This window comes from Drosophila suzukii, chromosome 3 (genome assembly GCF_043229965.1).
Source record: "Drosophila suzukii chromosome 3, CBGP_Dsuzu_IsoJpt1.0, whole genome shotgun sequence".
NCBI classification, from domain to species: domain Eukaryota; kingdom Metazoa; phylum Arthropoda; class Insecta; order Diptera; family Drosophilidae; genus Drosophila; species Drosophila suzukii.
The window spans coordinates 77,532,397-77,555,285 of NC_092082.1; the positions used below are offsets into that span (position 1 = coordinate 77,532,397).

The following is a 22,889-nucleotide window of genomic DNA, read 5'->3' on the forward strand; positions in this document are numbered from 1 at the left end:
TTCGCACATAGTTTTACCTGCTGGAATGCGCTAAAAGTGCCGGCAGGTAAAAATAATTGCGATTATACTCGCTATTTTTCCGCACAGCAGCACTGGGCCAACACCAAAAGGGAGTGGTGATGGGAATTGTGGGGTTTGGTTAGGTATTTTACCTCTTTCGGGGAGACAGAAGATGGAGTGAATGCCATTCGGGTTGTTTCAGCGGGGAGTCTTCTAGTTTTGTGCAATGTTGTTCGGTTTTTGTCACATCCCCCTCACTTGGTGAAATTCGAAACCGCTAAAGTTATTTGACCTCACTCTAAACTTATTAGCCCCCACATGGAAAAATAGTTTAAAATGTCCAATAACTAATTAACAGACTTATAGTTATAGAACAAAAAAGGTCCATAAGCTAAAGGCTTAATTAAATCAATATTATTTGTGTTGATTGCAATAAAACGTTGATTAAAACAATGCAATTTACATATCGATGGCAAAATAAATGGTCTTTAATATTATTTGTTATGAAAAGTGTTCAGCAGGCGCAATAAAGAGGTATTGACCCAATTACAAAAGGCTTTCACCATATTTGTATTTATTAATTTGGTAAACAGAAACCTGCTCAATTGAAGGAAACTGATTGACAGATTGAGGGGTAATAATGTGTGTCACACGTTGCGTATGCGTAATTTCTACCCCTTTCATCATCACCTAGGTACTTTTTTCGATTGCCTGTGGCTTAATTAAGAGCCAGCAAAGTTTGCGGCATTGTTTGCAATTTGGTTTTCCATTTTTGTCATCGTCAACATCATAAGCATCGTTCCCATCTGCACCAGCTCGGCTCTATTGTTCCTTGAATTGGGCCTGGGTTTTGTTGAATGGACTGCAGTTGCCGCTTATCCTTATCTGCTTGTACCCGTAATTATCAACAGACGACTACTAAGGTGCCCCTGCCATGGGCCATTGTTTTCGAGGGCTCAAATCGCGAATTATGCTTTCCACTCAGCTGGTTCTGGCCAACTGGCAGATAAGATATGCTCAAAGTCGGGTAGCTTAACTTAAAGTTTGGTTGTCTGCAAACGCTTTAATTAGTGATTACACATTTACAGCACGTGCTGCTCTTGGCCAGCCAAGTTAATTAATTTATTATTGTTCTGGCATTCGTTTGGCAACAAATTTTGACATAATAAAACATTCGGTCCACAATAAATCTACTCCGACTTTGACCCCCTGTTGTTCTTTATGCGGGGTTTCATTAATAATTCAGCTCATACGAAACTAAGCCAAACTGCTGAGTTGAGTAACCGAAACTGGATAAATTAAGTTCATCTCACATCAACAGCAGCAACATCTGTTCGCATGAAGATCTCCCTCCTAAGCTTTTCTCATCAAAGCCAAAAATCAATACATTTGGCATTTGTCTAATATATCCCTGGCTATTCGTTTCAATTTGTCAATCAAGATGACACACACCAGGCCTCAAAAAACAAAGCGAAAATTGAAATTAAAAACATTCAGACGGCATTGATCAAGAAAAATGTCCCGCCAAGTTTGAGGAAAATTTGTAGCCGACTTAACACGCACTTTTCAAAATAAACCTTGCTTTATTTTATGGCTTACAGCAATGTATATAAATGAGTTCGAGTTGGCTTTGTTTTGCGGTAAAGTTCAATAAACTTTGACTTGTTTATTTCCACAAAATTTCTTGTTGCATACTCTTGCGGTCGAGTTGAGTTTTCATTTGATTTCGGTTGGATTTGTGGGAAATGATTTTAAATTCGATTAGCAGAATTTTGGCATTTTCAGAACCAGTTAAGGATTTTAATTGATGTGTCTGAATTTCACGCTAATAATGGCACTTTCTCTTGAATACCATAGATAAATACCCTTCAAGTGCCGAGAAAATGTTGAGTTTAATCAGCTGCAGACTATTTTCCATTCTGATAGCTCTTAGCTTTGTTTTAGCACTTAGCATATTTGCATAGGGAAACTCATTTAATTAACCTGCTCAATTTGCCACGTTTTAATTGCAAATTATGGTTGCAGGCGAAAATTACGAACATGTGAGTGTAAATTTGCGAACATTAACTAAACACCATTTTTGTTAATTTTTCAGAAGGAAAACAGCGAGGTTGACCTTAGTGTAGTTCACATTAAATGTTTTATTTCTAACTTTTAGCTGGCTCTAATTGCGTTTTGCATACCGGACAAAGTCTGGTGGGCATTTATTCAAGTTGGCAACCATTTGTATATAAATATCTGCATTCTGGCTGTCATGTGCCCGTCAACATACACAGAGCATTTTGCACACATATCGCATTCAACTATTTGAACAGAAACCGAAATGCGCATAAAAAGTTTTACAATAAATCAGGAAATTTGTAGAACATTACACAGATACATTCACATACAGACACGTCGGTCTCGGGCAGATTTGTTGCGAAAATGTTCAGCTCCAAATGGAAATTTGTTTACCAAGCTGTTGATGCCGCAGGCTGTTCAGTTTTATCTGCCGGTGCTGTCGCAACAGTTTACATTATTTGCCAAGAGAGTAATTTCCAAATTTTTGTCGCTCCTGACTACCGTGATAAAAACCACATGATGCTGGTAATTGAAGGCCCTTTTTGTGGGGGTGGAAGTTTTATTCATAAAAGTTAATATAAGCTTATTACGCAGTTGGTATGCTCTTTTAATAAAGTTTTAACTTGCTATAATGATCATTGGAATTAAGTACGCTTGGTTTACTTCTAAGATTTAACAGGAAGTGAAGTTCATTGTTAGCTATATGGTGGAGGCAATCAATGTCCGTGACGAGTGGCCGATTTAACGATTATGGCGATAAAGAGATTTATCGGCCAACGAATCAACCGAAGCTATACAAACACTCCGTCCACTCCAGATAATCAACTTCCGTTTGGAGAGGGGGAAGGACCAGGACAAAGGATGTTGCGAAACAGGACTCGCGTGTGTTTTATTGAGCACTAGATTGCACTCACTTATGGGAGCGATTAAAATCGATTTAATCCATTGTCGGCATAAATCAACCAGCCAAAATCTTCTGCTGGCGAAGGTCAAGACTGTTCCCCAAGCCCCCCAGCCACCCCACTTCAATCAATTTGATGGATGGTGAAATATACATATAGTACATAGCCATAGCAAGTGTGTGTTTATCTACGAGTGGTCTTTGGTTGACAGCATTTATGGGGGGAAGTGTCATTCATCATTTCTCCCTACAATGCGCGTAACAAAAAACATTATTTGCCAACTTTCATTCTGATCGGACTATGAAAAGCCTTTTAAATGCAAATGTTTTATTTATATTGCGGAAAAAGCAACGAAGAAAAACTTGTTATTGATGTTTCCTATTGTTGAGTTTACTTGAAAAAATTGCAGGCACTGGAACAACAAAGATTTGCCCATCAAAAATAGAATGTTTACAAACTTACTACGCTTTGCAGCAATTGAAAGCGACTTGTAGAGTCTCATCCTTAAAGTGAAAATAGTTTTCGATTTATAAATATATTCAAGCATATTAAAGTAACTTTCTAGATGACTGACCCAGGATACATGATTACGAATCGAAAATGTGGAAAATTTCTTCGCTTGTTGCATTCCATTCAGCTCCTTTGCAATTTCCAGCTGCATCTTCATTTGAGTTTCCCTTCTCGTCGCGTTCAACCATAAATATTCATGTGACCTAATCGGTTTATGACTGCCATAATCGCCTGCACTTTGCACGTCTTTTGGTCATGAAGTTGGATATACTTTTCCGCCATTTTTTTCACTTTTTTACTTTTGTATTCAGTGCCGACATATGTCCAATATGGAATGTGGGTTAATCTGAAAGAAGCAGTCGGACAACCTGAAGCTCTGCTTATGAGTTTTTAGTTTTATAAAATTAATTGCATTTATCTGTGATATTTTCCTTCGCCTTAAAGTCGTTTTATGTGTGCCAACTTAAATAAAAGCGATAAATGTCATTTATTTTAAGAACTATATGTGATATTTTATTTAATTTTGTAGACTTAGTGCAATTTAAGGCCAATTAAATCATCAAAAATTAACATTTTCTTGTGTGCCAATCTGGCGTATACGTAATTTACAAACATTTTATTTTTATACACAAAAATTGACTTGTAAAGTCTTTCCTAATCATTTTCACTGTAAAGTTGACCATTAGCCGAAATGATTTTCTCAAGTATTTCAATTCAATTTCTGTACTCTCGTTCAAAAACACCAAAACACCCAAAACTCCTTGGCATTTCTTCCACGCATTCATGAATCTCGTTGGATGCGTAAAAAATATTCAATAAAAATGGAATACGGGTTACATATGGCTCCCGCCAAATGTCAGCCAAGCAAGGGAAAAATGCGTGTATTTACGCGACATATTTACGGCGTTTTAAATGAAAGCACGTGTTTAGCAAGGCAAACGATGTCGCTGATGCCTCAAATATCGCTTCTAAAAAAGCCAAGGCACTGGGAAAAGTGGCTGGAGCACCGAGATCCGCATCCTCGTCCACATCAGCCAAACCAGGCAACCTGAAACGAGACCATAAAATGGCGAACGTTGGCAATAAAAACTAGAACAACTGCCAGTGGGCCAAAAGGTGGAGTAGGGAAAATGGGGCAGGTGGGAAAATGGAGGGTGGCTAAAACGCGGGCAGGTGGAGCGCATTACTTTGAAAGTACATTGAGCTTGAAAATGACTTTGTAAATGGCGCTCGACAAATATTTTATTACTAGGGAACAGCAACAATTTACTTTGTTCTCCCCTCTTACCACGCCCCTGCTTTTTCCTCAGCTTTGTTGCCACTTTTCTCCCTACCCGCGGACTCTTTACCTTCAAGCCGCACTTTAATTTTAATTCAAACAATTATTAGCACCACCGGTTTTCTGCTTAAAGTTTCACTATTCTTGTTTTAGTTAGTTTGTTTTTGCTTTACTTTATAATAGTGGAAGTTTACTATTTTATAGCTTGGTACGACGAGTTTTTCTGAATAAATTCTTATTAACTGGGAAAACCATTTATATATTTTTCAAGAAAATATTAGAAAACTTGACTAAGAATATATAAACATTACCTAAATTGAATTTTGTTTTATTGGTTTTTCTCCTTAAATTGTTGCTTCAACTTCTTTGAAACAACTTTAATTTTAATGTAATGCCTAAAAAACTATCCTAGCAAATCCAACACGTAAGCGCGCATAAATCAAAGGATATTATATTCGTTTTAATCCAAACTTTATAATCGATGACAACGAAAATCCCATTTAATTCTTTCTTTATTGGCTAAAATTTGTTGTTCATTTTAGCGCCTGCTGGGAAAATTTCATTAAAAATGATCAAGTTAATTTCACAAATTTGTGTGTATTTCACTTCCTCCACAGGGGATGGCAGCCCAGTGGATAAGGCCCCGAGGGGCGGTGCTATGGGACTATACTATATTTAGGGTGGCCATTCCATCGGAGGGCGGCAGAAATATGGAATGTTGCCAAAATGCCAGCGGGTTAGACCTGCGGTTGCGGTTTGCCCTGTTCTGGTCCGGACGAGTCCGAATTCTGGGTACTGTGTTCTGGGTGCTGGGTTCTGGGCCTGGTCTCCTCTGGTCCCCTTCGTTCCTGGCCTTTGAGTTATCCTTTTCGCGGTTACCTTTTGTCGCCAGCCATTGTTTTAGCCGGTCCATTGTTTAATATGCCGTGGACCGGGGATCGGGGCACTGGGGCCCCGAGGAAAGGGTTGTGTTTGAGCCTGGCCATTGTTTTTTTTTGGGGGGGCAGAGAGAGCGGGTGCCTAGTGCAAGTATTTTTCGTCCTGCTGTTTTCACTTGTTGGAGTGTTGACTTTGACGTGGTCAATGGTTGGGCGCCATAACAGCTTCATTACCGTGCCCGTTCCCAGTTGATTACAATTCACAAAATTAACGCCCATGTTGAGATTACTCCTTAATGTCTCAGCCAAGGAGATAACCCCACAGACCATCTTCCCGCGAAGAGGACTTTCTGGGCCCCATCCTTACGACTGCCGCGCGTAGTTTGCATTAATTTCGCGTTAATTTCACGCGATAATCGTATTTCTTCGTATAATAGTCTGGAAACCGGTCTCGGGGCGGGGACTTCCATATTGCTTTAATGGCGGCTAAAATGCTCTTAATGGCATCTATTTGAGATTTTATTTATGCACTCGAAAATCACATTGAAGTCTGGCTACTTTTTGCCAGCTTGCCTGTGGCTTGAATGTGTAAGTTGGCGAATATTTTCTAAAGAAAGTCTATGGAAAGTAAAAGGAAGGAAAGCCAACTAGCCGGAAATTTCAATGTCGAGCTTAAGTATGTATAGGCGCAATTAGATTTTATTAGGCAAAGGAATTGAATATATAAGAATACATTGATTTGTATAGCTAATTTTTGTAAGATTTTATTTTATCCTATTGCTTCTTTTTACTAGAATATATTTTTGGGTTTAATAACAGAAAGATTTTTAGAACCGGAAGGGATCACTTGACAAGAATGTTATAAAATATTCTAAAACATCTTTATACATATTTTTTTGTTCCTAGGAGAAGTGAATTACACAAATTCCAATCGCAAAATAGCAACAACTAGTCAAATCAAGTCGATAGCACCGATAAAGAATATTGGCAATTTTGTTCTCTGCTGGACAACTCCATTTTTAGATATCGCAACCGAATTTCGCTGCGCTTTTTCATTGTAATCCTAAATCGCTTTTGTTTGATTTGCTGTCCATGGCCGGCAAATTAAAAGTCGCATGAATTGGCCCCAGCAAACAGTGGCGGGGTTTCAATGGGGGTTTTTGAGGGGTGTCAAAGGGTAGGGGGCAAAATGAGCAATGGACCTTCAACAAAATTCTAATTATTCATTGTCGACGCGCCGCTCGCTGACAGCGAAAACAATGAGCGCACTCAACTGTGAAAACTGCAACTGCAACAAAGCGCATTCCAAAAGCAGACTGAAATAGGAGGGGAGCGGAGTGACGCATTTACTGTCGCACTAAAAATAAAGCTTCGGGCCAAAGGATTCGCCAGCCATGAGAAACATTGTCAACATTTTTTACAATTTTCTAGTCGTTATTTACCATTGTTTCCAGCTCCGGCCATTGTGGGAGATGCACAGATACATATACAGATGCAGCTACAGATGGAGATACAAATGCGCAGATACAGATACAATCCCTGCGTCCTCAGATACAGGGCTTTGTGTATCCATGACTGTTGGCTATGCTGGCTATGGCAGCAATTTGCAGCATTTAGTCCAAGTCCATTTAACTTTAATGCACTCTCTCTTTCTCGGTCTGCCATTGGAGTTATTGCAGCTTCCTTTATGGAAACGCCAGCAGACGATCGTTGATTTATTGCCAGCAATCAGAAATGTATTCAACTTGGACTGTCCACTTATAGAAGTGGGTGATTTTGGTTTTGGTCACAAGGACACCGTATCCTCACTTTGCCTCGGGTCTTTCGTCCTCCCCAGTGCCCAATTACAAACAGTTGGCACTGTGGCCAAAAGATTTTGCCCAACTATCTGACCCACGCCCAATTAATGAATGCTCGGCCCAGTGCCAAAATCCGCTTAGACGCAATGCGACACGTCCGGTAAAAAAAAACAAAACGAGGTAGGAAATCCTAAACCAAGAAATACAAACTTTATTTATTTTCACTTTTCAGGGCTGATGTTTTTAGGCTGGGATTCTATTGAACTGGCAGCTGACCAATCTTAAAATTAAGGAAATGGAATACAAGTCTTTAATTTTCTACATGCTTAGCCTTATAATACCTATCCATTTTAATTGATTTGTGGCTATACTTAAGATATAGTATAGAGACTATAGTATTTTTTTAAATCTCAATAAATAAAAAAATATTTAGCATTTTCAAAAAATAATCTTGGTTTTAGCCAGCTCAGCATGCCTTGTCCAACAATCCGTTTCGTATCGTGGCCTAGAGTAGGCGGTGTTTTTATATTTGTAGAAAATTTCAATGAAAAAACAGCAAAATTCTGGATTAATTTTATGTGTGAGTATGGAAAGCGAATAAAGAATAGAATAGTGATGGTAAACCGCCCACCAGCTACTTAGTTTTGAAGGTACCTCTGTGTAGCAGACGAGTGCACTCAAAATCCCAGTAGTTCCGATACGAAGACGGCACAGGACACAGCGCCAGGATATCGATGGCCAAGCAAATGGCGGTGAACACAACGTCGCCAATGGCTGGGCGGCGCCTGCTCCGCGATGTGAACCGGCTGCTGGCCTCCGGTTACCGCACCACGGTGGACGACGACATGGCCAACCTGGACGTGCGCTTCGAGGGGCCACTGGGCACCGCCTACGAGGGCGGCGTGTGGACGGTAAACGTGGCCATGCCGCTGGATTATCCGCTGAAGGCGCCGCGCGTCCGCTTCGTCACCAAGATCCTGCACCCGAACATCGACTTCACCACGGGCCTGGTCTGCATGAATGTCTTCAAGCAGGCCTGGTCCTCTAGCTACGACCTGGTGAACATTTTCGACACCTTCCTGCCGCAGCTGCTGCGCCATCCGAACCCCAACGACCCACTAAACCACAAGGCCGCCTGCATACTGAAGCAATCGGAGAAGCTCTTCCGCGAGCACGTCATCACCTGTCTGAAGATGTACGCCCTGCCCGTATTCCTCGCGCCAAAGGATCTCGTGGAGGAGGGCCTCGAGAAGCGATCCTCGGACCTCAGTCTCTCCGATCTGCTGTCGGATGATGATGAGGGGGATGGAAATGGGAATGGGAACGCTTCCATAGCACTGCCAGGTGCTGGGGCAGATCGCGTTGGCAATTGAGTATTTGGATGGTCTTTTTTGTGTCTTTGTAAGAGAACAGTTTGTATTTGAAGAAATATATCTAAATTGGAAGTATGATAAGTGATAACCTTTGCCTTTAAGAGCCGAAGAAATTTAACTTAAGATACAAAAAAGTGTATATATGCTATTTCTTCATATAAATAAGATAAGAATATAAGCAGTTTAATATATTTTTAATGTTCTTGTGTCTACATAAATACAAAATTTAAATTCATTTAAATTAAATATTTTTTTAAGTATGCACCTAAAGTTGTATTGATAGGGGATGATCTCAACATGTGAAGAAATTTAATAAGGACGTTTTTAAAAGTGTATTTATATTATCTATTCTAATTTATTCCCTTCTTATGAACCTTAATTTATTGACATTTTAGAAATAGGATAAGTATTATCAACCATTTTAAATTCATGGCAATTAGCATTTTATTGCCTATCCAATGCCCCGAAGCCAAGATCTTCGCTATTAAATTGCTTGACTTAATTGTGTCAAACAAGATGAAACCAGTTTGCCGTAATGTTCCAATAAGAAATTAATTTTGCTCCATTAAGGATAATTACGAATTCACTGGACATAATTGAGGCTGATGTCAACTTCATTCAACACTTTCAAGGGGCTTTAGCCAGGTGATTTCTGATTAATTTGTCTGATTAGGCGGACGGTGAGAAAGGGTTCGACAAACCCATCTGACGGTCGAGTTCAAAAGTGGAAAACTATTGCCTCGCACAAGAGCAGTCATGCGCAAACAACGATTTAATTACGATAATTATTTAAACAATTGTTTTTGATGGCCAGAAAGGACGAGTCTGGCTCATGGCATTTGAAGGTTAGAAAGCCATAACAAAGGCGCTAAGTGTTTGATAAATCGTATTTGATAGGGATTTGGAAAGGGATAACAAAACAATTTGAGATGAATTTAAAAGCTGGACAAACAATCTTTAATTGGTTCGTCTGTACAACTTCAAAGGGGATTTGCTAGTTAAATTTTGTGGTGCAGACCAATCAATATCTCCATGAAAAATAGGATAAGTGATAATTCGAAAAGGAGACAAGACGAATTCGTCTGCCTGTCCCCGAAAATTGGTTCAATACGACGGTGGCGATGGTTGGGAAGGGGCCAACTAAACGTGAATTTGGCTTTATTGACGCCTGCTGCTTGGCCTGGTCTGATTCTCCGACTGACTAAATGGCTGGCCACCTTCCTGCCTCCCATCCATCTATCCATCCATCCTGCCAATTCCAGAGACCATGGCCAATGTGAGTGCAGTGTTCCAGACAGTTGCGCAGACAATTCTGGTGAGGATGGGGCTGGGGGGGTTTCTATATTTCTGGGGTTCTGGGCAGGTCGGATGCCTGCCTGTCTGCGTGTGCTGCCATCGAATTAGAATACGACGTGGCCCAGTCTCTGTCTCTCTGGGAACGAATTTATGCAATAGTCGTTGCCATTTTCGACTTTGAATGGCTTTATCTTCACAATTCCACAACGAAATGATGTCTTTAGTGAGACATTCGATTGAAAGTAATGGTAGGTGGGGGATGGATGGTGATGGAGTCAGATCTTCCTTGCTCTTTGGGGTCCAAACACGTGGGGTGCTTAAAGATGGTGTCATCTTAACGAATAGATTGCACAGAATGAGCTTTGTTCTCCCAAAGAGTATAAAATTAATGACAACGAAGGAGTTACGCTTGCCGAACAAAAGTGCAAATTGAATCAACAGATTTAAGTGATTTAAATATTTAAAGACTCCATTGAAACAATTTATATATTTTAAAGTTCCTCTTTAAGTCTTTAAGAAACGAATACTGGGTACTTGGGAATATAGCAACACTTATTTTTCCAATTGGTTGTTTTTAAAATTAATTGAGTTTTTTATTACCACAGCCTCGGCCTTTGATCTGACTTTTTATCCTTGAAGCCATTTTTTCATATTGAGTCACAAAAAAATCGCTTGAAGCAAAGAAGTTTAATTTTTCCTGCCATTGGCAGGTGAATGTTTCGTAGTGGAAGAATATTTTTTTCCTTCGCTTTGGCCATAAAATACCCTGTTCATTAATATAATTGTATGGGTAAACTTTATCGAATGCAATGCAAGAATATATACATATATTACCCAACAAGTATACCTGATACAAACAGTCACATAAAAAACCGAATTATGGTCTGATATTGCTCGTTCATGGACCATTTTATTAAAATCGTGGCAATAAAAAAGTGGCATTTATTTCAGACTGATTTCAGACAAACGTATTGCAGTCGCAGAACAAAAAATTGACTTAAATTAAAACCAAGGTGTGAACATTTTTTAAATATAAATAGAGTCAGGTCAATTTTATACAACCAATTTAACCAAACATTTTTGACTAAATATTTAGGGCTGGGGATCTTAGGTTTGTCTAGACATTTGTGTGCCAATAAGTTTAAAATCCTTGTGCAAGTCCCTGGAAAGACTTTTCAATGTCCAGATGGCCAGATGACTGGGTCAATAGACGGTTAAAGCCAACTGTCCCGGCATTGAGCTTGCATCCGCTGGCCCTAATTTATTCAAGTCAATTGACTCGCAGCGAGGCGAGCTGAGTTTAGTTGGCTCCGCACGGTAATGCCAAGAGGAGGCTGGGCTCATTAGCATATTCTAATTAATTTATATTATTCCAAAATGCACAAAACTTAATTGGTATGGAGCACTTAGTTAATGAAATTGAAGCTCCCGCCACGATGGGACTTTCTCCAGCCCTTTTCTTGAGCTCAACTGCCTTGCCATTCTTTGGTGTTCATGCAAAATTCTTAGCTGTTGACAATTTGGCGTGACTGGGAATGAAAGCCAGGCACTCGACTTGTACTTGATGGAAAGTTTCAGCTGTACATGGATGCCAACATTACATAACAATCCCAGGATCTCTGGATCCGCCCCCAAAACAGAAGCAGACTTTCTCTCATTAGGGGACAGAACTCCCTTGTCAAGAGTTCCAGTTTTGTTGGCAAACAAATTTCAGGCGCCGTCTTCGCCGAGTTAGTTATGACTGCCAACTTTGCGACACACAATTTGCATTTCGGCTTCCCCCTGCCTGTCCAAGGACTTTCACAGCTTGCAAGTTATTTCTTTCTTCCTGTTTGACAACCAAAGGACATGTGTTCCAGTTCCTTTCCCCAGCTAATTTATGCCAAGACAGTAGTTTGTTGATGCGAAGATGCGGATACGATTGCCAGAGGAACACACCTGTGCTGTGTGTGTGTTCCCGCATAAATGTCTTGTTAATTTCACAAAACCCCGGCAATCGGCATACCTTGGGACTACCCACACTTCAGACCCTTGAGAGTTCTCCGGCGGTTTGGCTTGCCAGGTTTTGCCTCCCCCCCTCCCGACCAACATGACCATTGTTTGCCTACACAATTGGGTCCTCATCCATATACCCCACCTTTTCCACCCAACTGCTGGCTGGGAATGTGCAATGTCAGGATTGAAGTCGTCTTTGGGCATACGCCAAACAATGCAGCTTCAATTACCAGGCAGCTTACAGCTTGTTTAGCTGAGAATGTTTTTGTTCGGATCCTTGGTGGTTAGGCTCAAGGAAGCCAATTCCCACTGCCAATTAAATGGAGTGGGACGCTAACGCTTAGGAGGATTGTTTACCAAAAGACACCTTCCACTAGAACCTCTTCATTTGGAGTTCAACCACAAATAGATGCTAAGGAATATTCTGCAAGCCAGTTTGGGGATTTCTAATGCTACTTAAGCCATTCTTATTATTAAATTAAATTAATGATTAATATATTACCTCAATTATAATGACTTACAAGAGATGATTTCCCCAAAATCGAAAAACTCTGCTAAGCGTACTGAGCAAGCTCATCAATCTGTCTTGAAGATAAACCCAAGCGGATGTAAGAGAACCCCGACCAGATCCACAGAAAATCGCATCCAACCTTGAACCGGAATGCCAATGATAAAGTAAGGCACTGAATACCACTCAGGTCTGCCCCATTCAAATTGCTGGACATTAAACGGATGTCGATAAATGAGATTGACAATGACAAACATGAAAGCGAAAAAAGTAGCCAGAAAAGAGAGAGCGAATTTACCCAACCCCACTGAGTCAATAAAATCCCCAAAAAGCAAAATCCCGCCCCTGAGGTCACTGGGATAAACTAAAAAGGGAAATGTTAAGCCGAAGCGGAGAGATCTGAGTGACAGCTGAACCTCTGCACCCGAACCCCTTCACCCCCCTCCATGGACCCGTCTCCGGGTTAACAGATGGCAGAACATATACGGTCACAGTGCCACATATGTCAACCGAAGCCAGTCCAGATGATTGCAGCCCAGTGGAAGTACACTCACAAAATTTGGATCCGAGTTGTATTTAACAGTATATTGCGTTTTCACGGGTCAGTATTAGTTTAAATTATTCAAAAATAAGGGAAAGTGGGAACATATTTAATTTGGTCTTTAAAACAGTGTTTTAAATACTAATCAAAGCTATGCTTTTCTTTTGCCGTTTTTCAGTCGTGGTCTAGCCAAATCAAGGTGTATAGCTAAAAGACCGACTGTTTTGAGCAGCTAACAACTTATGCTAACTATTTCCGTAACTTTTTGGGAAATTTATTTTTTGATCACTTTTCGCATTTTTTTAATCATGTTTTTTAGCGAAAAATGGCATAAATAAAAAATGTTCAGGCTTGAATGCCAATGGATAGGAATTTAAATTATGAGCTCAACGAGGTATGACTTTCCCTATTCTGACCTTGTTTTGCATTATGCCAGCCAAAAAACTGATTTTTTTAGCGAAAAATAGGGTTTTAAATTTTAGTCAAAAATACGGTTTTCTTTTGCGGTTTTTCAATCGCAGTTTAGCCAAATCAAGGCGTACAGCTAAAAGACCGACTGTTATGAGCAGCTAAGAACGTATGCTAACTATTCTTATCACTTTTTGGGATACTTTTTTCTGATCAATTTTCGCATTTTTTTCAGGGGTTGTATCATGTTTTTTTGCGAAAAAGGGCAAAAATAAAATATTTTCAGGTTTGAATGCCAATGGATAGGAATTTAAATGACGAGCTCAACGAGGTATGACATTCCTTACTTGGACCTTTTTTTTTGCATTTTGCCAGCTAAAACACTGATTTTTTTTGGCGGATAATAGGGTTTTACATTATTGTCAAAAATACGCTTTTCTTTTGCACTTTTTCAGTCGTAGTTTATCCAAATCAAGGCGTACAGCTAAAAGACCGACTGTTTTGAGCAGCTAACAACCTATACTAACTATTCCCATCACTTTTTGGGAAATTCATTGTTTGACCAATTTTCGCATTTTTTCAGGGTTGGTTCATGTTTTTTTGCGAAAAATGGCAAAAATAAAATATTTCTAGCTTTGAATGCCAATGGATAGGAATTTAAATTGCGAGCTCAACGAGGTATGACATTCCTTATTCTGACCTTTCTTCGCATTATGCCAGCCAAAACACTGATTTTTTTTAGCTGAAAATAGGGTTTTAAATTTTAATCAAAAATACGTTTTTTTTTTCAGTTTTTCAGTCATAATTTAGCCAAATCAAGGCGCACAGCTAAAAGACCGACTGTTTTGAGCAGCTAACAACCTATAATAACTATTCCCATCACTTTTTGGGAAATTAATTTTTTGTCCAATTTTCGCATTTTTTTCAAAATATGGCAATAATAAAATATTTTTAGGTTTAAATGCCAATGGATAGAAATTTAAATTACGAGCTCAACGAGGTATGGCATTCCTTATTCTGACCTTTCTTCGCATTATGCCAGCCAAAACACTGATTTTTTTTAGCGGAAAATAGGGTATTAAATTTTAATCAAAAATACGCCTTTTTTTGCAGTTTTTCAGTCATAATTTAGCCAAATCAACGCGCACAGCTAAAAGACCGACTGTTTTGGGCAGCTAAGAACTTATGCTAACTATTCCTATCACTTTTTTGAAAATTTATTTTTTGATCAATTTTTCCATTTTTTAAGGAGTTGTATCATGTTTTTTTGCGAAAAATGGCAAAAATGAAATATTTGCAGGTTTGAATGTCAATCGATAGGAATTTTAATTACGAGCTGAACGAGGTATGACATTCCTTATTCTGACCTTTCTTCGCATTATGCCAGCAAAAGCACTGATTTTTTATAGCGGAAAATAGGGTTTAACATTTTTGTCAAAAATACGCTTTTTTTTCAGTTTTTCAGTCGTAGTTTAGCCAAATCAAGGCGTACAGCTAAAAGACCGACTGTTTTGATCAGCTAACAACCTAGGCTAACTATTTTCATCACTTTTAGGGAAATTTATTTTTTGATCAATTTTCGTATATTTTTAAGGGATGTTTTTTTTGAGAAAAATGGTAAAAATAAAATATTTTCAGGTTTGAATGCCAATGGATAGGAATTTAAATTACGAGCTCAACGAGGTATGACATTCCTTTTTCTGACCATTTTTAGCAATATGCCAACAAAAACACAAATTTTTTTTGGCAGAAAATTCCCGTTTTTAGCGGTTACTCCTCATATTTTTCGCAAGTGCATTAAAGGGTTAAGGAAGCCATGGGAAATGGTCGACTGAAATGAGCAAATGTCAAGTGCAAGTCTGAAGATGGAAAAGAAAAACAAATCAAAGCCAAAGGCATGGCCGGCATTTGTCAGCGTTTTGTTTAAATGTGAATTAAAGAATCTCCGTCTGTGAAGGGCTTTGGGGATGGGGATTAGGATGGGGACTTTGTAATTCGGCTGCAGCCGCACCATCCACATCCACATCCGGTTCCGCACACTCATATGGGAGATTGCTTATTTGGCTGTTGGCTGTTGGCCACTTGGCGAGAGTGGCAAGTGCAAACATGACTTCCCGGGAGCTGAGCGCCACTTTCTGCTGCTGCTGCCAGTGCTGCCAGTGCTGCCAGTGGTGCATGTGCCATTTGCATAAATCAAATTTGAATTTGCATTGCAACGAGCAGTTGCAGTGGGTGAGAAAGAGCGGCAACAGCTGGCGTCTCCGGGCTCAAAGCGTTCTCCGCACAAATACACAGGCAGCCAGGTGTGCCAGCTGGATAAACACGTACGTACACGAAGGATCCCCGCACACACGTGCGCCTGCGAGTGTGTGTGCTCAGACACGCACAGGGCAATGAGCACGCAGCCAAACTTACGCACGCCCGCTTCCCGCAACACAAACGCAAAAACAAACGCAAATGCAAGTACAAGTGCAAATACAAACACACACACACACAAACAAACAACCACTAAGCAGCGCCAAAAACTCACTCCACACAAAAGACGCTCAAACGATGTGCCATTAAAGGCTAAAAGCCAGTCAAAACTCCAGAGTCAAGAGCCCCCAGGTAAAACTTTTATAGCATACTTTCCAGCGTTCGTGAGAACTTCATTTCGCAGCTTTCTTTCAACAGATTTTACTAGTTTCACAACTAAAATCCGTATCTTGTTATAATACAGAATATTAATTTAAAGTATTAAATTTTAAAACCTCACAACTTTGCAGGTATTAAAGATAACCAAAATGCAAAACTACAAGAGGTTTTATCACAATCCTACAATGGTATTAAATTCAACTCAGCAGTATTTAATTGTAAAATCTCTTAGAACTTTAAATCGAAAAGGTATTATAAGATTTATGTTATTTAACATTATGTTTTTATTTATGCCCCGAACAATAATAAAGAACATCAATTTATCATCTCATGGTATGAATTATAATAAAGAACATAAATAATAAGTATCATAAATAGCTTAAAATCTACAAGAGTTACTATATTTCTTTCTTTCAATATTGTTTTTCAATTTTTCCTTTAAAATGTGCATTAAAAATATAACGTAGTCTCTTTAAAGTAAGCTATATTTTATTAAATATAAACCATTTATTGATATTATTAATAGCACTTATCAATATTTTTTCCTGACATTTTGGTGGGTTGGTGCCCTTGTCGTCGGGCTCACGTTTCCCTTGATTTCTTTGCAATTTCTTGCACATTAGCTCAGAAACTTTCGCTGCCAGGCTGCACACACACTCGATCTTGTGCCCACATACACGCAGAAAGTGCATTAACATCCTGCCATGCCCATCCCACTTTTTGGCAACTTTTTGCCTAGTTTAAATTAAATAATAAATGCGCAAAGTTGGGCAAATTTATAATGTTAAGGCAAAATTGTTGAGTGACTTTTGAGTAGATTTTTGTTGTCTGGGGTAATTGCGAGTTAATTGGCTACGCTTGACAATTGCTGATTTATGAAAGCAAGAGATTCGAAAAACTTGAAATATAATTAGTCAGGATTTTAGGTATTAATTGTAGAAGACCACAGTCCATAAATAAATGTTAGGAGCCAACTTTTTTGTTGATTAAAGTCTAACTATATTTTATACCGGCATTAAATTATCGACTCGAAAACTTCCAATTTATTAAAGGAGATAAATTGCCAGCCGAGATTCCATTCTCACCGCGAGTGAAAAATACCAAGCATTTGGCTATTTTTTATCGTGTCACAAAAACCGCTTGGAGGCCCTTCAATGGCAGTGCCAATGTCGCCCCAGTGGATGAGGTTGAGGAGCGAGGATAATGCCCTTCAATCAAGTTTGTGGCCCCATCGGCTGACGTGACTGTTGCTCATTTCACGCTTGGCCTTTCCATTGTCCTGCTGCCAGGAGGCTGCCAGCCCGCCGGCTGATTACCGACGAGTTCGCAGGAAGTCCCGATAAGATTGCAGGTCCATAAACGCCAGGCCGCCTGTTAAACAAGAAATTCGGAAGAGGGAGTCAAGTTAGGGGAGGTGGGACTACAAATCACTTCGTATCACTTTATAACACTCGCCTGGTCTTTGCGGCGAACTTTGCATGGGGGTCTTCTTGGCACTGGCATCGTTTGAGGTAAAGTCTGTAAAAAAATATATACAAGCTTTAATAAGCTTTCATTGTTCTTTTAATGCACAATATACAAAACAGTAAAGTAAGGCTATTTTATACTTTTCAACAAACGAAATCTGTCTTTAATCGATGTCTCGAAAAGGACTAATCAAACCCAACAAAAAAAAAACTATATCACTGGATCACAATTTAATATTCTGATGGCTATGTTTCCGTAAACTTAGTAAACCTATTAAGGTATAAAAAGTCTATGCTTAAAATTTAGGACGTACTCGCAGGACTCCGCTTTATTCGCTCGAACTCGTAGGCGACATCTAGAAAATATGTATGGTATAAGAAATTAATACAAGGAATATATGGATTATTTGATAAGCTCTCACATGTGGGTCTCTGATTTTGTTCATCTGTTCTTACTATCTGACTTTCATCTTTAGCTATATTTAATTGTAATTCATCTCTTGGAACTTTTGCTACACTCTTTGAGGTGCCAGCTTCATTTAGTTCCGTTGGCTTGACATCTTCTTTAATATTTGGCTTTATCTCTTCCTTACCACTAAAGAAGAAATTAGACAATACTCCGCCACCACCATGACCACCACCTTCTTTTCTAGTTTCCGTACTTTCGGCACCACCAGCACCTCCTTCTATTTTTTTGGTGTCCTTGCTACCACCAGGGCCATCTTCACCACCGTCTTTCTTATTTTTCGTGTTTTCTTTGCTACTCATAAAAGGCTCCATTATCTCTAGAGGAATGGGGTAAATGATCCTAACACGTCGCTCCGAGGCGATCGAAGACAGGATCTGCAGATGCCTCAGCTAAGACAGAAGGAGTGGCTTTAGTTATACCCTTCGTAAGACTTAAGATTTTACCTGAAGTGTAATCCTGTTTTCGGACATCACATCGGAGGCCTCCTTTAGAGCTCTCGAGGCCTTAAGCTCACCTTCGGCCAAGATAATTTTGGCACGAGCTTCTCTCACAGCCTCAGCCTCACTTGCCAGGGATCTTTCCAAGCTGGAGGGCAATATGATATCCATCCTAAGGTGCAAATAAATATTATTACATTTTTTAGAGGTATACAAATCAATCTCGTTAATACAGGAAGATTTTGTTGGAAACATTAATAATAATAAAAATGTTCCAATATTCTTTATAAGTACCTATCTTAAAAAAAAGGATATGTATACTATATATAAAGAACGATTTTCTTACACATCAACTCGCTCCACACGAACTCCCCAGCGAGCTGTGATCCCGGCCACCGCTTGTTGGATTTCCCGGGAGAGTTGCTGCCTGGAGGTCAGCAGGACATGGAGCGTTTTGGATCCCACGATATTACGCAGCGTGACCTGGGAGATCATCTCTGTGGCCTGCTGGGCATTGTCCACCTGGATGATCGAATCAATGGGACTGTAGATGCAAAAATACACCACTGCATTCACGGTGATCGTCACCGAGTCCTTGGTGAGCACGTCCTGCGGACGAACGTTGACGACATCGGTTCGCATATCCACCCTGTGAATGTCATCGATGCAGGGTAAAAAAAACACTAATCCTGGTCCCCGGAGACCCCTTCTGTGGAATGTAGGATTTTATTTAGGTCATCAGTCCTTGACAAATTGCAGTAAACTTCACCTTAGACGACCCAGGCGTAGGATAATTAATCGATCGTATTCGCGAACTGTCATTATACAGCAGCATAAGGAAAAGGGTAATGTTATGGCCACAAGAAACCAGCAAAGTGCCACGGCACATTTCTCAAAAGTGGAGTTTTTGCTGTCCTCAGCTGGAAAATAGGTAATAAACTGATCGGCATGGGACTTTAGGGTTGTTAGGGCTTACTTACTGGTTTGAATGTACCGACTTGGAGGAGGCTGCCGACCTCCTGGCGCACCTTCAGCCGAAGGTCTCTGGAACTCCTTTTGTTTGGTTTCTTTTAAAGGTTCTTTCTGGTTAGATTCATTGGCTGCCACTTTGGTCATATAACTTACCTTCCTTCTCCTCGTTGCGATCGCTCATGACGATAAATTTTAAATTATCTATAAGTGAAAAAAAGTACGTGACTCGTGTGTATGATGTTTATTTCAAAGGCACCACATCGAATTGGCAGATAACCCCGGAAGACCCCCTGGAATACTCATATGAATTTTCTTTCTCATTTATTTCCGTCCTGCAAGCGAATGAAATTTTGAGCAAATAAGGAGGGGGCGTTGAATTGCACATAACCCGCAAGAGCTCATAAATTTCCTTTTTCCAACTAGAAAAGCTCAACTGCAACCCATTCACTGTCAACCCGCAAAAACACCAAAAGTGCACATTACTCTGCTTATAAGCAAGCCACTTTTTTCAAGAGAATTCGCTGGGTGACAGGAAGGGGAAAGGTCAGAATACCAGATGAGGGCTCGGAAGGTGATGGAAATGCATATTGTGCAGAGAACTGACTGTCTGTTTTGGTCCCAAAGAAAAGTTGTGGTTGTTGTTTTCATTTGCCAAATGGGACTAATGAGTTGTGCAAAACATTATAATGCACTAAAACCTCAAAGCATGTCAACAAAATGGAAAATTATGATACATATAAGAACATTTATCAGAATTATTTTAATATCTAACAAATTCTAGCTATCCTACAACTACATTTCATAAATTTTATACATCCCCTTCTTTCTTAAATTAAAGCTGATTACTATAATTACCAAGTTCTATCAAGTTCTTCATTGATCCATATACTTACGAGTCGCACTGTTCTGTAGGCCAAAGGTGCCGCGGCAGAAGTGTCAAAATCTGACATGGAAAAATGAACCCAACACGAAGAGCTCCTAATTTTAGTAACAAAAGCCGGTTGGCTGGCTTCTTGGCACCCAGGAACCCTTTGTGACGCGGGAAATCCAAATAGGGAAAGTTTGAAAAGTGGCCGGAAGAGGAAGACAAGACGGTGGCTGGCGAGAAGGCTTTTCCGATGATAATACCTGGCGGCGTGAACGTGACGATGACTGGCACGATAACATTGAAATATTACCTTGGCGGGGTCTCCACTCCCCATTCCGCGAAAAGATTCCCGGCTGGCAGTACGACGCCACCCATCGTGGGCAATTATAATTAGATGTGACTGACGGTGGAAGCTCAATTAAAAGCCACGTGGCTGGGCGAACACCCAAATTGGGTTAAAACGTGCAGCGGCAAATAGTCGTGGGTGAGCAAATGCAGCGGCCAAAAAACCGCTTGAAATTGTTTCTATTTCAATTTGCCAACGTGGTTTTTCGGGGTGCGGAAACGTGACATTTTGGCTGTGCCGATATTTATGCTTTCCCGGACTCAAATCCCCACATTTACACAACTTTCGGTCGGAGGGGCCTAAGGGCCCCAGGGTTTTCGGTGAGAGGGATTTTCAGTGGGCGTGGTGGAAAACTTTCCGTTTTCGTTTTCATTTTCATGCCAAATTTCGACACACACATCCGCGTCTGCGGTCAACTCCGGGTATCCGGGCGACCGAAAGCCTTCGGCAATGCGACGATAGGAAATTGGTTTATTTTATTCCCATCGACAGTTTGCTGCGGCCTTGGGTGAATTTTCCAGTGGGCGGTCGCTTTTCGGGAATTTTCAAATTAACATGAAAAACGATTTAACGATTGCGCTCTGAAAGATCTAATTAAGAAAAAACAATTTCCGATTTTATTACGAATACTGAAATAATTAGAGCACCATTTGTTGAACGCTTGATGTTAGCTTGGTATTTTTTGCTTTTGAGTGAACTGCCCCACCTTTGGGCCAACAAATTGACTGGTTCAACCTGGTTTTTGGCGGCTGGTAGGCCACTCTGCCAAATAGCCTCAGTCTGGCCACGAACTAATGAAAACGAGCCCCAAATGAAGTTAGAGTCAACGGCAATAGCGGATGCCGGAAACTAGGCCAAAATAAGTAGATGGAAAGCATATGGAAAGGATTGTTTATAGCAGCGAATGTGTAATACACTTTTTCATAAGTATAACCTATAGATGGTGAACAAGAATCAATTAATGAAATGTAATAATATATAAATTTTACCTACTGCTGAAATTGTGTAACCTTAACCAAGTTGATCTTTAAATAATACTATTAAAATGGCTTAGTTTTGATGATTAATAGTCATGTATAATTGAATATAATGGTATGTAACCCTAATCTGGTTTGAATTAACAGTAATTGTAAAATTTTAATTAATGAATTTCTTTTAAAATTATTGTATTTTGACATGCTTTAAATAAGCATCTTTTTAATATTTGGGGTATCTCCAAATTTATAATAATTTTAATAATGTTCTCTGCTCTTAATTCCAAAAAATTCTTTAATTTAAACTCCATATTTTACAAATGTATAAACCAGAAAACACTTCACACTGTAGGGCAGGGTAACATAGCTCTCAGCCAGGCTATAAGAGGGTCTTTGACCCCATATCCTCTGGCCAACAGCCCCCTTTGCCAACTCTTTGACCCCAGTCACATGCAGCTGAAAATGCATTTGGAGTGTGTGACCGCAGAAACACCGAAAACCAAAAACGAAAAAGGGCCAAATGGAGGGCCCCAGAAACCCAAGAATGAATGAAGTGGAAGACATGAATGGAAACGGGCGAAACAGGATCACACTCATATGAGCCAACAAAAAATTGTGGGCGGCAAAAAATGTTGGCTAAATGTGCTCGTTAGTGGTTTTCTGGTTGAGTTTTCCCTGTCGATTGTCTGTGAGTCCCTTATTTCCATTTTTTTTGTTTGTGAATTCAGAACCAGATTCATATCCGTATCGCATAAATTCCGTCTGCAGAGGCTTCTTTTAGCCAGCTCCCTTGCCACTTTCCGGAATTCGTTGGCGAATGTTTGACTTTTAGGCAAAGTCAACACGCAATTTAAATAACAATTGGCCTTTCTTTCGCCCATGGATGAGTGTCATTAGCAAGACATTTATACGCCTCAGCTGAGCACCCAACACATGTTTATGCATATCAGCAACCTTTTGCCGAGCATAAATTAAGTCAAGGCCAGGATTTTGCTGGCAAGGCAAAACATTTTGCCAAACATGTGCGACTCAATGATCAGCGAAAGCTGTCTAAGAATATGGATTTCAGGCAGCTTGGCAAGAATTACTCACACAATTCGTGGGAAAATGTGATAAAAGTACCGGAAAAGTTATTCACTTAAGAGTTAAAAGTGTAAGTAAATGAAAGCCTTT

The 22,889-nt window shown here is 39.9% G+C and overlaps 2 protein-coding genes across 2 annotated transcripts; one reads left to right on the forward strand and one right to left on the reverse strand.

The window, feature by feature from the left end:
• Nucleotides 1-7,895: 7,895 nt before the first annotated feature.
• LOC108019253 (ubiquitin-conjugating enzyme E2 H) lies at nucleotides 7,896-8,883 on the forward strand. The gene is made up of 2 exons (XM_065866147.2): nucleotides 7,896-8,009; nucleotides 8,064-8,883. Exon 2 carries the CDS (start codon nucleotides 8,164-8,166, stop codon nucleotides 8,800-8,802), a length of 639 nt encoding a protein of 212 aa, XP_065722219.1. The 5' UTR covers nucleotides 7,896-8,009; nucleotides 8,064-8,163; the 3' UTR covers nucleotides 8,803-8,883.
• An 8,297-nt stretch (nucleotides 8,884-17,180) lies between these two features.
• On the reverse strand, nucleotides 17,181-19,800 carry LOC108019254 (band 7 protein AGAP004871). The gene is made up of 9 exons (XM_036817875.3): nucleotides 19,682-19,800; nucleotides 19,537-19,623; nucleotides 19,326-19,476; nucleotides 18,903-19,265; nucleotides 18,563-18,728; nucleotides 18,073-18,508; nucleotides 17,965-18,006; nucleotides 17,640-17,702; nucleotides 17,181-17,555 (listed from the first exon to the last, which is right to left on the reverse strand). The coding sequence occupies exons 1-9, from the start codon at nucleotides 19,707-19,709 to the stop codon at nucleotides 17,497-17,499; spliced, it is 1,395 nt and encodes a 464-aa protein (XP_036673770.3). The 5' UTR covers nucleotides 19,710-19,800; the 3' UTR covers nucleotides 17,181-17,496.
• Between the last annotated feature and the right edge of the window lie 3,089 nt (nucleotides 19,801-22,889).

Coding starts and splice junctions, on each gene's coding strand:
- LOC108019254 (XM_036817875.3), bottom strand. CDS start 19,709: ATGAGCGATCGCAACGAGGAGAAGGAAG. Junction 19,624..19,681: donor TCGCAACGAGGAGAAGGAAG/GTAAGTTATATG, acceptor AACCTTTAAAAG/AAACCAAACAAAAGGAGTTC. Junction 19,266..19,325: donor CTACGCCTGGGTCGTCTAAG/GTGAAGTTTACT, acceptor TACATTCCACAG/AAGGGGTCTCCGGGGACCAG.
- LOC108019253 (XM_065866147.2), top strand. CDS start 8,164: ATGGCCAAGCAAATGGCGGTGAACACAACGTCGCCAATGGCTGGGCGG.